Here is a 14,025-nt window from a genome sequence, read left to right as displayed (position 1 = left end):
CCCTTGTTTACTAATCTTTAAAGGACGATAGATCTAGAAACATTAGAAGCCATCTTGTCTAAGCCCCTAATTATACAGATGAGGAAACTGAGACCTGTGATTTGATTAGCTGTCTAAGCCTAGGCAAGTCACTTCCTCTCTCTGTGCTTCAGTTTTCTCATATCTAAAATAGAGTTGAACTATGAAATTTCTAAGACCCCTTCTAATTCAAAAAATTTTATGATTCTAGTTAAGTCCTTATCTTTTAACAGAAGATATAGTTTCTTTGCTTAGTTTATATTAAAAATGGCAGTACTTCCTTTCATTTCATTTGCTTTTCAGGGCTATCACTGGTATTTTATAGAAACTGCTATATAGATTTTTAAAAAAGAAAACAAATGTTTTCATTTTTTTCTTTAGCTTCCAGTTTCTTCATGGAGAAATCACTTATGATGGAGAATGGTTGCAGAGCAATGCCTGAATGTAATGGTAGTTCTCATTTGGATGAGTAGATAGTTAAATAAAAAGCATATGGTTTTACTTCTAAATAATCTTTTGGAATTTGTTTACAAATTACAAGTCTAAATCACTAATTTAATTCTAAACCACAAATTAAAATTTTTAGTTCCTCTTTTATTCTTTTGATAGTGTAATATTCTCATTCCTCTGAAATGGCTATAATTTGTTATATCTTCAGTAGAAAAAGATAGCAAACTATGCAATGGTTAAATCCTGTTACATTTGGGGCAGCTAGGTGGCGCAGTGGATAGAGCACCGGCCCCGGAGTCAGGAGTACCTGAGTTCAAATCCGGCCTCAGACACTTAACACTTACTAGCTCTGTGACCTTGGGCAAGTCACTTAACCCCAATTGCCTGCCTTAAAAAAAAAAAAAGTAACAGGATTTATGTGTGTGTGTTTTGTTTTTTTTTAAGGCAGGCAATTGGGGTTAAGTGACTTGCCCAAGGTCACAGAGCTAGTAAGTGTTAAGTGTCTGAGGCCGGATTTGAACTCAGGTACTCCTGACTCCGGGGCCGGTGCTCTATCCACTGCGCCACCTAGCTGCCCCAATCCTGTTACATTTTAAAGATATTTCTGCCTAACATAAAGCTGTTTCCCACTCTTCTTTCTTAGCCCAAGAGGGAAATAAAGCACTTATTTCAATGACTGTTTTGACCCTGTCAGTACAGATAGTCCCTCCACTGTTAAAAAAAAAATTATCTATTGCCTTCTCATCTTATATGACTCTAGTTCATGTCTTTTTCTTAAATTTCCTCGACTGGTGTCAGTTTTTTGATCATCAGACAAAGAATTTATGTTAAAACAGTTAAATCTTTGTAGACTGTGTAACTCTTGATACTCTCCTTCCCCTTCTTTGCTACTTTTGATATCACAGTAGAAGGGAACCACATGTTTTACATTCTTCAGTTTCATGGATAATTAATCCCAAAATATTAATTCATACACTTTATAATTATAAAACTAAGTGATAGTGATTCTGGTGATGAACCTCTCAGAATTTAGATAGCCTTGTCCTTAGCAGACACAATTCATTGCTGGGACTATACTCAAGCCTTTTCCTATTTGGTGTAAAGCCTACTGGAGCTTTTATTCTGCTGACAGTCTTTGAGAAGCCAGGCTCACCTCCATATCACAAGTAGGTATTGAAGTAGGTGAAGGGTGAAATATTCAATCTAGAAGATTCCTGCCAGAAATATATAATTATTAAGTTGATGACAGTTACTGTTTAACCTCTGAATCAGGGGAAAACAGAAACTGTCATCTAACTTAAAAATGATCAGAAGACTTGGGTTCAAAAACCACTTGGATGCCTCCTACGTGTGTGAACTTAAGCAAGTTATGTTATCTCCCTGGGCCTCAGTTTTGTCAATGTAAAAATGAGGAGGTTGGACTAGATACCCTCTAAAGTCCCTTCCAGCTCTTCATCTATGATTTTATGAGGACAGTCGTATGTATGTATGTATGTATGTATATAGTATGTATGTATATGGTATGTAGTCTAACTTGGAAGATAGTTGGGTGTTCTCTACTATTATTCATACTCATGGAAAATGATTTTAATCTCACTGGTGTTTGTCAATTAAAATATCTTCTACAAAGTAATATTAAAAAACTTTGTTATTCTTATCAAAAGATAAGTAGGTTTACTCCTTAGTGACCAGAATCTTGAAGGAGATACTGTCTTCTATTTGTTTTGTATAGGCTTTGATTCTGACAATTCATCTGGGGAGTTTTCAGAGGCAAATCAGAAAGTCACAGGAATGATTGACTTGGACACTAGTAAAAGTAATAGGAGTGGAAAAAATGGAGAGAGGACTCCACAAGAGAATGGAATCAAGAAACGCAGGTAATAGCATACTATGTAGTATTTATTGCCTTATTTTAGAACAGTGGTGTTAAAGTCAAATAGAAATGGATCCTTGTAATCTGCATATCGACTTAGAAAACCACACCTTAACATTATTTACATTGTATGTTTGTTTATATATATATATATATATATATATATATATTTTTTTTTTTGGTGAGGCAATTGGGGTTAAGTGACTTGCCCAGGGTCACACAGCTAGTAAGTGTTAAGAGTCTGAGGCCTGATTTGAACTCAGGTACTCCTGAATCCAGGGCCGGTGCTCTATCTACTGCGCCACCTAGCTGCCCCTTGTTTATATTGTTAACCCCTTCCCCAATCACTGCCTTGTCCTGGTGTGGAGGGGCTTGCATAGCTCAATGAAGCTATGAGCTGTATTCTGCAGGGTTAGCCAAGATGGACAAAATGTGGCAAGTCCTCAAAGAGGTAAGAGTACTAGATCATCCTGCTTGTCTCCTGAGGAACCTGTATGGAGGCCAAGACGCAACAGAACTGAACATGGAACAACTGATTGGTTTAAGATTAAGAAAGGAGTACTACAAGGATATATATTGTCATTTTACTTATATGTAGAGTACGTCATGTATCAAAAGCCAGAATTAAGGTTGTTGGGAGAAATATCAGCAATCTCAGATATGCAGACAGTACCACTTTGATGGCAGAAAGTGGAGAGGAATTAAGCCTCTTGATGAGTGAAAGAGGAGAGTGTAAAAGTTGACTTGAAGCTTAACATTAAAAAAAACCACAACAAACCCAACCTAAGATCTTGACATCTGGTCCCATCACTTCCTGGCAAATAGAGGGAGAAGAAATGGAAGCAGTGTCAACTTTTATATTCTTGGACTCAAAAGATAACTGCAGACAACTGCAGCCATGAAATTAAAAGACACTTGCTCCTTCTTGGAAGGAAAGCTATAATAAATCTTGATAGCTCACTAAAAAAGCAGAGATATCAACTTGCCAACAAAGGTCCATATAATCAAAGCTATGTTTATTCCAGAATCAATGTATACCTGTAAGAGTTGGAGTATAAGGAAATCTGAGCACCACAGAATCCATCCTTCCGAATTGTAGTGCTGGAGAAGACTTTTTTTGGGGGCATGGGGGGCAAGGAGGGTTAAGTGACTTGCCCAGGGTCACACAGCTAGAAAGTGTTAAGTGTCTGAGGCCGGATTTGAACTGAGATCCTCTTGAATACAGGGCTGGTGCTTTATCCATCACACTACCTAGCTGCTTCCTGGAGAAGACTTTTGAGAGTCCCTTAGGCAACAAGGAGATTAAATCAGTCAATATTTAAAGAAATTTAGGCTATTCACTGGAAGGTCAAATACTGAAGCTGAAACTTAAATACTTTGGCAACATAATGAGAAGACAGGACTTATTGGAAAAGATCCTGATGTTGGGAAAGATTGAAGGCAAAAGGAAAAGGGGACAGCAGAGGATAAAAGGGATAATAGTGTCATGGAAACGATGAACAGGAGCTTGGACAGACTTTGGGAGATAGTGGAGGATAAAAGGGCTTGGTAAGCTATGGTGTATGGGGGTCACAAAGAGTTAGACAGGACTGAACAACTGAACAACAGTAACAATAACAATTCTGTTGTTAAAACAATTCCCAATTAAATTTTAATCTGGCTCCAGTGCACTTAAAGGTTCTGTGGGCTACAAGTTTGACATCTCCTTTTTAGGACTTTCCAAAAGTATAGCTAGGTACATTCCTAAAATACCAAATAGTACACATTCAAACCTCATAAAACTTTTGTCTCTATATGTTGCCATCCTACTTGTCAAAAATCTAAAACTAGATCTGCTTTGACCTAATTCCAGTGGGTCACAGAATCATAAGATATAATAATAATAATAACAATAATAATCATGATATCTAACATGCATACATACTGCTTTAAGGTTTTGCAAAGAACTTTACAAATATTTAATTTGATCATTACAACAGCCTTGGGAGGTAGAAGATATTATTATACCTATTCTACAGATGAAGAAACTGAGGCAGAGGTTATATTACTTGCCCAGGGTAAGACAAAGATAACATTTTTAAAACCAGTTCCTCAAAATCAGCCTTCTGATTTTACCACTCAATTGCCACTATTATTTTAAAGGAAATTATCACACCTTTTTGTGGAATGTATTTCTTCCCTTAACTTCCATGATACTGTATCCCCTTAGTTTTTTCTATTGGTCTGACAGCTCCTTCTTGGTCTCTTTCTGGTTTATCCTCTGACTCTTCTAAATGCCTCAAGGATATATTCACGGCCCTCTTTTCTAATTATTCTCTCTTGGTGATCCATCTTCACTCATGTATTCAGTCATCTCTATCTATGTTGATGACTCTGAAATCTTTATTTTTCTTCTCAGTATCTCACCCGAGCTCTAGTACTACATCTCTAGCTGTCTGCTGGACATCTCTACCTTGATGTCCCACTGATATCACAAATTCACAGTGTCCAAAACTGAACTCATTTTGTCTCCCACCCAAAATGTATTTATTAGCTTGGTATGTTTGAGTTGATTTATTTTGAAACATGAAGGTTAAAAACCTATTTATTTTCAACTCTTATAAATTTAACACAGTCTTAGTAACTTGAAAGAAAAAATAAATACTTACACATGCCAGTCTGTCTTGTGTAAATCAGTCAGGTTGAGTCATCAAACCGACTTCCTTATTTCTGTTGATGTCACCATCATCCTCCTAGTTAGTGTTTTAACTTTAGCCAACTTTGATTCTTCCTTCTTCCTCATGCCCCATATATATTCAGTTCTCTGGTCTTGTTGATTCTACCCCTACATCTCTTGCATCTGGTCCTTATTCCTCATTCTCATTGCTACAACCCTAGCATAGTCTTCATCACATTTCTCCTAGACTACTATCATAGTGCCCTAACTGGTTTTCCTGTTTTAAATTTTATCTCTCTTCATTTTATTCTAAACCAAGTTGCCCAAATGATCTTATAGGACAGATCTAACCACGTTTCTCTCTTGATTCAGTTGTTTTCTGTCATCTATAATATAAAAAACAAACTCTTTAGCATGCTTTTTAAAGCCCCCTACCATCTCGATGCTAACATACATTTTAGCTTTACTCAACATTTAGCCCAATTGGTCTACTCTGTTCTTATCTTGTCATCTTCTATTCCTCTGTGCGTTCATCAGTCATTTAGCATTTTTTAAGCACCATGTACCAGCCACCATGCTAGGTGCTGCGGGTACAAAAAAAATACAAAAACAGTCCTTTCTCTCAAGAGGAAGACAACATTCAAACAAATATATAATTAAGAAAGAGAAGGCACTAGAATTAAGAGGGGTTGGGGAAAGCTTCTTGTAGAAAATGTGATTTTAGTTGAGATTTAAAGGAAGCCAAGAAAGTCAGTAGTCAGAGTTGAGAAGGGAGAACATTCTAGGCAAGGGGGACAGGCCAAGAAAATACCTGGAGCTGAGTGTAAAGAATTAATTGTTATTTGAGGTTTTTATGCGCGCACTGGCCTGGGGCTCCACCCACTGGTTGTAGCCGTTGCTATGGCACTGGCACCTCATGTCATTACCACTCGCTGACACCTACATGGGCCTGGCAAAATTATAATGATTGGAAGCCTAGTGAGGGCAGTCATGTGACTTTCAGAGTGGCCAGACAATTGGTTGGGGGTTGTGTGGGGTTTCGGGGAATGGGGAGAAGTCGCCATTCTAGCTGGAAGCTGGAAGGCGACAGGAGTGGGGCTGTGTATTCTCAGCTGATTCCTGGTCGGTGGTATTTTTTCAGGTTGTATAATTTCCCTTTCCCCATTTTATTTCCTTTCCCTTGATCCTACTGATCCTGTTTGTGTTTCTTTTTAAGTTCGTTCTTGTTAAAATAAATCCTGTTCTGTTTTGAGGGAGGCTGCCGGTCTCCTTCCTTGCCCCAGTATTGCGGCGAGCCGCTTAGCTAACACTCCCCAATTAAAAATTGGTCCCCACATGAGAGATGGAGTATCTTGTTCTTGGAACAGCCAGAAGGCCAGTGTCGTTGAATTGAAGAGTAAGTCTTAGGGAGTAAGGTGTTAAGAAGACTTGAAAGGCAAGAGGGGGCTAGATTATGAAGGACTTTGAATGCAAAACAGAGCATTTTGTATTTGATCTTGGAGGTAAGAAGTTGCCGCTGGAGTTTGTTGAGTAGGGGTGGAGTGGGGTGACATGACTAGACCTGAACTTTATGAAAATCACTTTTGTGTTTGAATGTAGGACAAATTGGAATGGAGAGAGACTTGAAACAGCAGACCCACCAGCAGGCTATTGCAATAGTCCAAGCATGAGGTGATGAGGATCTCCACTAGAGTGGTGGCAGTGTCAGGGGAGAGAATGAGGTGTATTCAAGAGATGTTATAAAGGTGAAATCAACATGCCTTGGCAAGAGCTTTGAATATAGGGAGTGAGAGAGAGTGAGGTATCCAGGTTGACTCCTAGGTTGTGAGCCTGAGGGACTAAGAGGATGGTGGTACCCTCTACAGTAATAGGGAAGGTAGGAGTAGGGGAGGGCCCAATTTAGAACCCTTTGTGTGATCTGGAGGAGGATCCAGCTTGAAACACTTTTCTTACTTAGTTCCACCTATTGAAATCCTGGGTCTCCCACTTACTACTAGCATGACCTTAGGCAAGTTATTTAACTTCTTTGGACTTTAGTTTCTTCATTTGTAAAATAAGATTGGAGTAGACATCTGTGGTCCTTTTCCAGCTCTAAATCTGTTTTTTTTTCTTTAAGTCTTGGTGCAAGTACCACCTCCTTGAGACCTTTCTTGAGGCTTTGCTTGATGCACCTTACTAAGCTCACAGTTTTCTCTTCTAAAATGTTTCTAGAATTGCTTTGCCTAGTTCTTTCTTTTATCCCTCTTCTATTTTACCTCGGATTATACTTATTTGTGTATGTGTCATATTTCCTTCAGTAGTTATCAACCCCTTGATAATCAAGGTTTAGATCTCTTTTTATCTTTGTGGCTTTAATACCACAGTTTAATAGTACAGTGCCTTTCAACATGGTAGATGCTTAATTAGTGTTTGTTGAATTAAACTCAACCACAGGTCTTTTTACAGTGTTGTGTACTGCTAAGTCATATATTGTTTCTCAGAGTAAGTTCTTTAGGTTAATTTTAAATACAGAATTTAAAGAATTTACTGCCAAAACTGCTTTCAACCTAAAGATGTCTGAGAAAGGAAAGTCCAGTGGTATGGGTTATAGGTGATTCCAAAAACCTGGTCACATCAACAAGTTATTCTTTGTTTCTCTGTTGAGTGTATGTATTTGTTGTCTTCTTTCCACTAATAATCTCATTCCTGTATAGTTCAAATTGTTACATTACTCAAGTAATAATAAATATTTTATAAAGTAAAATTAATATAATAATAATTGATCAAAAGAACATTTAGAAGTCTTTTCCCTTTAAGCAGTTAATTAGAAATTTAATCTATCAAAATGGAATGAATAATTACAGAAATTAGAAATGAAAATCTGAACAAGTTGTCATGTCATAGAAAATAGCCATCAGTAAATCTATTTTATTAGTAAATGCTTATTATTAATATTGCTGCAACCTTGTTTTCTTTGAAGGACATCATTGCCTGCCCCAATGTTTACTAGAAGTGATTTCAGTGTGTGGAGTATATTAAAGAAATGCATTGGCTTGGTAAGTTTGAATTATCTTATTTTGAAACATGAAGGTTAAAAGCGTATTAATTTTCAACTTTTATTAATTTAACACATTCGTATAGTAACTTTAAAAGAAAAAAAGTATATATACACACCTCTCTCTCTCTCTCACCCCCTCTTTTTCCCTTTCCCTCTCTCTCATCCCAAAAGCCTTAGTGAAGTTTTAAGCTTTTAAAACATAAAACTGTACTAAGACTTTTTGGACACCCTCTGTATTTATATACACATTTGCATATATGTCTATACGCAACACGCATATATGTACACATACATCTGCACACACACAATATATATATATGTACATATACAATACAAAAATGTATACATATATATACAAATGGGGTCAGGAAGAGATTATAAAAAGGCAAATGTTAGATGTTCTGAATTGGCAGTGGTGTGGAACAGAGGGGAAAGAGGGAAAGAGTAACAAATAAGAATGATCAGCAAAAACGTCTTTTAGAAAGTAGTACTTAAGCTGAGTCTTGGAGGGACTAGAGATTCCAAGGAGAGCATCCTAGGTATAGGCAGTGGTTGTCTCAGAAAAGCTTCAGAGATATAGTTGGCTAAAACAAAAAGTGTATGACAGCTAGTTATGTGAAATCAGTCTGGAAAGATAGGTTAGAAACAGATTGTGAAAGGCTTTAAATGCCCACATATTCAGCTTTTTGCCAAATTTGTCATTTCTAACTTCACAACATTTCTCCACTCACAAAATTGACTCTTATTCCCTTCTAATTGGTCTCCTGCCTTAAGTCTTTCTTTACTCCAATCCATCTTCTATTTCACTACCAAAGTGATTTTCCTAAAGCATAGATCTTCCCATGTCACTCCCTTACTCAGTAAACTCCATTGGTTTTTATTACTTCCAGCATCAAACATAAATTGCTTTGTTTGGCATTTAAAGCTTTTTACACCTTGGCTCCTTCCTAACTCTCCATTGTTCTTAACACTTTATTTCCCTCAACTCTGGGATCCTTTTACATTGGTCTATTTCCTTTTTCTTGCACATAACATTGCATCTCCTTTGCACTAGCTTCTCTCTATGCTTGGAATACTTTCCTTTCTCACTTGTGTTTCTTAGTTTCTCTGGCTTCCTTCAAGACTCAGCTCAAATCTTACCTTATGGAGGAGCCTTTCCTGGTCCTCCCAGCTGCTAGTACCTTTCCTCTCTGAAATCTACTCTCTCTCTATCTTTTTCACATCTAGTCATTTACATGTTTTCTCACCCATTGGGATGTGAGTTCCCTGAGGACAGGAACTATTTTTACCTTTCTTAGTGTTATCAAAGTTTAGCATAGTGCCGGACACATTAATGAGGCCCTGAATTAGGGCTTTGGCTGTGCTAATTGAAAGAAAGGGTTGGATGCAAGAGATATGGAGGTAGAATTGACAGGAGTTGACAATTTATAGGATAAGAGGAGTGAGATTGAAGAGACAATTCTGGAGGTTGTCAGCCTAGCTGATTGGCAAAAATAATAGTACTCTAGATGGGAAAAGGGAAAATAGGGTGAGTTTTGAGAGAAGATGAGTTTTGTTTTAGACATGTTGCATTTGAGATGTTTATGGAAATTACGGGGAGAAGTGTCTAGCAGAGAGCTGTAGAGGTTGGACTGGAGCTCAGGAGAGAGATGAAGACTTGGATGTGTAGATTTGGGATTCATCATCTATAGCTAGGATGCTTGAATCTATGGAAACTGATGAGATAACCTAGAGACAAAAGAAGAAGGCTTAGGACATAGCCTTTGGGTAAACTTACAGAGGGGATAGGACATGAATGATGATCCAGCAAAGGTGTGGTCAAGGAAGTTAGAAGAGAAGTAGGAGAAAGCGATGTCATGAAAACCCAAGTTGGAGAGAATTTCCAGGGGAAAGGTATGTCATCAATGTCATCAAATGCTGCAGAGAAGTCACAAAGGAAGAGGAATGAGAAAAAACTATTGGATTTAGCAATTTAGAGATCATTGGCTAGTGTTCAATAAACCAGAAAACATATGTTACTTAGGAATGAGCTCTTTCTTTGATAAAAACTGCTGGGAAAACTGGAAAAAGAAGTCTGGCAGAAGTTGGGCTTAGAGCAATACCTTATGGCACATCCTACAGTATATTCTAAATGGATGCATAATATAAATATTAATGACCATACTATTAAAAAATTAGAAGAGAAGCAGATCACATACTTCTCATAGCTATGCACAGATGTAATTTTTAACCAAATAAGAGAGAGGTCAATACAAAAAATAAAATAGATAATTTTGATAACATGAAAAATAAAAAACTTCTTTACAGGCAAAATTCATGTACTTAAGATAATAAGCGAAACAGTTGAGAGGAGAGCATTTCTGTATCAAATTTCTCCAAGGACTTGATATCCAAGATATAAACATAATTAATACAGGAATGCACACACATACATATACATGTATAAATAGTTACATATACATGTGCATGTGTGTATATATGTACATACATATGTACACACATATAGATATCATAAAAGACATTCCAAAGTATATTCATTCAAAGGATATAAACAGTTCTAAAAAAATTGCAAACTATTAACAACTACATGAAAGAATACTCCAAATAACTAATAATGAAAATATAAATCGAAACAACCCTGAGGTTTCATTGGCAAAGATAACAAAAGATTGTAATAGTAAGTATTTTGAAGGGTTGTGAAAAGATGAGTATCCTAGAGTACTATTGGTGAAGCTGTGAGTTAGTGCAACCATTTTGGAAAGCAGTTGAGAATTATGCAAATAAAGTTACTAAAATATCCACAACCTTTGATCCAGAGATTCCATTGCTAGGTTTATACTACAGGGAGGCCATTGATAAAAGTAAGGTCCCCATATACAATAAAATATTTATAGTAGCACTTTGTGATGGCAAAGAATTGGAAAAAGAATAGATGTCAAATTGGGGACAGCTAGGTGGCACAGTGGATAAAGCACCAGTCCTGAATTCAGGAGGACCTGAGTTGAAATCCAGCCTCAGACACTTGACACTTACTAGCTGTGTCACCCTGGGCAAGTCACTTAACCCTCATTGCCCTGGGGGAAAAAAGAATAGATGCCAATTGATTGGGGAATGGCTAATCAAATATATGAATGTAATGCAATATTACACTGCACTGTAAGAAATAAGTATGGGGCAGCTAGGTGGCGCAGTGGATAAAGCACCGGCCCTGTATTCAGGAATACCTGAGTTCAAATCTGGCCTCAGACACTTGACACTTACTAGCTGTGTGACCCTGGGCAAGTCACTTAACCCCCATTTGCCCCGCCAAAAAAAAAAAAAGTATGAATATGATGAGTATAGAGAAGTGTGACAAGATCTACATGAACTGATGCAGATTAAAATAAGCAGAGCCAAGTAAACAATATACACTGTAATTGTATACAACAATGTATATGGAAAGAACCACCACATACACCCCCAAATCAAAATTAATATTGCAAAATTATATAAAATAGTCATGGCTAAAAAAATTGATTTGACAAGACACCTTCACTTCATCCCTTTTGCAGAGTGGGAAGTCTACAATTGTGACACATATTTTCTTTTCTTTCTTTTCTTTTTTTTGGGGGGGGATGGGGCAATTAAGGTTAAGTGACTTGCCTGGGGTCACACAGCTAGTAAGTATCGTGTCTGAGGTCGGATTTGAACTCAGGTCCTCCTGAATCCAGGGCTGGTGCTTTATCTACTGTGCTGCCTACCTGCCCCCATGGCACATATTTTCAGACCTTTAGATATATTAATCAATTATGCTGATTTTTTCCTTCTTTTTCTTTTTTTTTGTCTTAAAAAAATGCTATTATTTGGGGTGGCACTCTGGAAGGGAGACAGAAAGGGGGAAAGATACCCTGGGAAACTTTGGTGATTTAAAAAATAGGAAAAATATCAATAAAAACTTTCTTTTAAAAAAACACCAGGGCATCTAGGTGGTGCAGTGGATAGAACACCGGCCCTGGATTCAGGAGGACCTGAGTTCAAATCCGGCCTCAGACACTTAACAATTACTAACTGTGTGACCCTGGGCAAGTCACTTAACCCCAATGGCCTCATCAAAAAAAACAACAACAGCAACCCCCCCCCCCCCAAAAAAAAACCCCAGACCCCACAGCAGAAGTCTTCAAGATGGTAGGATCAGTTCAGTAATGGGGCCAAAAGTCAGATTGCCAAGGGCTTGAGAAATGAGTGGGATTTGAAATAGAGGAAACAAGTGTAGATAGCTTTTTAAACTTCAAGCCTTCATCATGTCTTGCTTGGGCTACTGCATTAATATTCTACTTGGGTTCCTTGCATCCAGTCTTTTCCCTTTCTAATCTGTTCTCTATTTAGCTTTCATGTTCTCTTGTCATGTTCTATCATATTAAGGTAACTATCATATCACTCCCTAACTTAAGAAGCTGCAGTTGTTTTCTGTTGTTTCTAGGATAAAATACAAACGCCTCTGCTTGTCATTTCAAGGCTTTCATAATCTAGCTACAACACTTTTTCAGGCTGATTAAATATAACCTTACCTCATGAACTCTGTATTGTAGACAAATGGTCCACATGCTGTTTCCTGTACATGACATTCTGTCTTCTGTCTCTTTGCACAGGCTGTTCTCCATCATCAGCTCTCCTTCTTGGAACCTTTAGTTTTGTTCAAGACTCAGCTTAAGTGTAACCTAATTGAGACCTTTCTCTGTTCCCTCCCTCTCAGTTGTTAGAATTTTCCTCTTAAATTACTTCGTATTTATTTTGTCTATATTTATCTGTATGTATATTATTACTGTCCAGTAGAATGTAAGCTTCTTTTTTGTTTGTTTGTTTTTTAGTGAGGCAATTGGGGTTAAGTGACTTGCCCAAGGTCACACAACTAGTAAGTGTTAAGTGTCTGAGGCCGGATTTGAACTCAGGTACTCCTGACTTCAGGGCCGGTGCTTTATCCACTGCGCCACCTAGCCGCCCCGAATGTAAGCTTCTTGACAACAATTATTTGTTTTTGTATCTCCACTTCCTAGCACAGTCCCTGGCATATAATAGTTTCTTTTTTTTTTTTTTGCGGGGCAATGGGGGTTAAGTGACTTGCCCAGGGTCGCACAGCTAGTAAGTGTCAAGTGTCTGAGGCCGGATCTGAACTCAGGTACTCCTGACTCCAGGGCCGGTACTTTATCCACTGCGCCACCTAGCTGCCCCTATAATAGTTTCTTAATATTTGTTGAATTTAATTTCTTGGAGTTTAGCAGTGAAATGGAAGAGTAATATAGAATAATAACTTGAGAGGATGGCAGGGTTAAATGAAAAGCTTTTTTTTTTTTTACATCACCAGCACTAGAAAGGTGGTAATTTATTACTTTCTTAATCTAGGAATTGTCAAAAATCACAATGCCTATTGCCTTCAATGAGCCATTGAGTTTCCTCCAGCGAATTACTGAATACATGGAACACATATACCTCATTCATAAAGCTTCTTCTCAAACACAGCCCTTGGAAAGAATGAAGGTAGGCAACCTCAGTCTATTTCATCCATTTACCCTTTTAATTGTTAAAACACTGGGCTTTGTTATATGTGGAAATGTTAATTTTTAAAGAAGCAATGTAGTTATTACAATTCTCTTTTTTTTTTTTAGTTGTTACAATTCTTAACCATGATCAGGGCAAGAATCCAGGAATTTCCTTGTTTGGGATATTATAAATAAAGGAAAGTAGATTACTAACTCTTGGAACTTAGGAAGAGTTAGGGGAATAGGAACTAGATCAAATAATGTAACGTATTTGAAAGTGCTTTATAAAATGTAGCATACTATACAAATATAAGGCATTTATTATTATTATTTCAGTACTTTGAAATCTGTGATTTCATGTGGTACTCCCTCTATGGATACAGACTACAACCTTTCTCTGCTTTATCATTTGACTATGTCTATTCCCAGATTTCCTTCAGGACCATGACACGTGTATTGAAAAGTATTTCTGATA

The 14,025-nt window shown here is 37.4% G+C and overlaps 1 protein-coding gene across 6 annotated transcripts in view; it reads left to right on the top strand.

Moving 5' to 3' along the window:
* Positions 1 to 14,025, top strand: part of OSBPL2 (oxysterol binding protein like 2) — a 125,640-nt gene that overhangs the window by 60,825 nt on the left and 50,790 nt on the right. For 3 of the 6 annotated variants that reach the window (XM_043984063.1, XM_043984064.1, XM_043984065.1), the window contains 4 exons: positions 400 to 462; positions 2,201 to 2,345; positions 7,957 to 8,032; positions 13,414 to 13,548. In XM_043984063.1, coding sequence (XP_043839998.1) covers positions 400 to 462; positions 2,201 to 2,345; positions 7,957 to 8,032; positions 13,414 to 13,548 — 419 coding nt within the window. The remainder of the gene's footprint in view (positions 1 to 399; positions 463 to 2,200; positions 2,346 to 7,956; positions 8,033 to 13,413; positions 13,549 to 14,025) is intronic. The other 3 variants (XM_043984069.1, XM_043984066.1, XM_043984067.1) reach the window with 2 other exon arrangements.

Source organism: Dromiciops gliroides, chromosome 2, assembly GCF_019393635.1.
Source record: "Dromiciops gliroides isolate mDroGli1 chromosome 2, mDroGli1.pri, whole genome shotgun sequence".
Lineage (NCBI taxonomy): Eukaryota > Metazoa > Chordata > Mammalia > Microbiotheria > Microbiotheriidae > Dromiciops > Dromiciops gliroides.
Note: the sequence above shows the minus strand (reverse complement) of the source record. Positions and strands in the feature narration are given on the sequence as shown.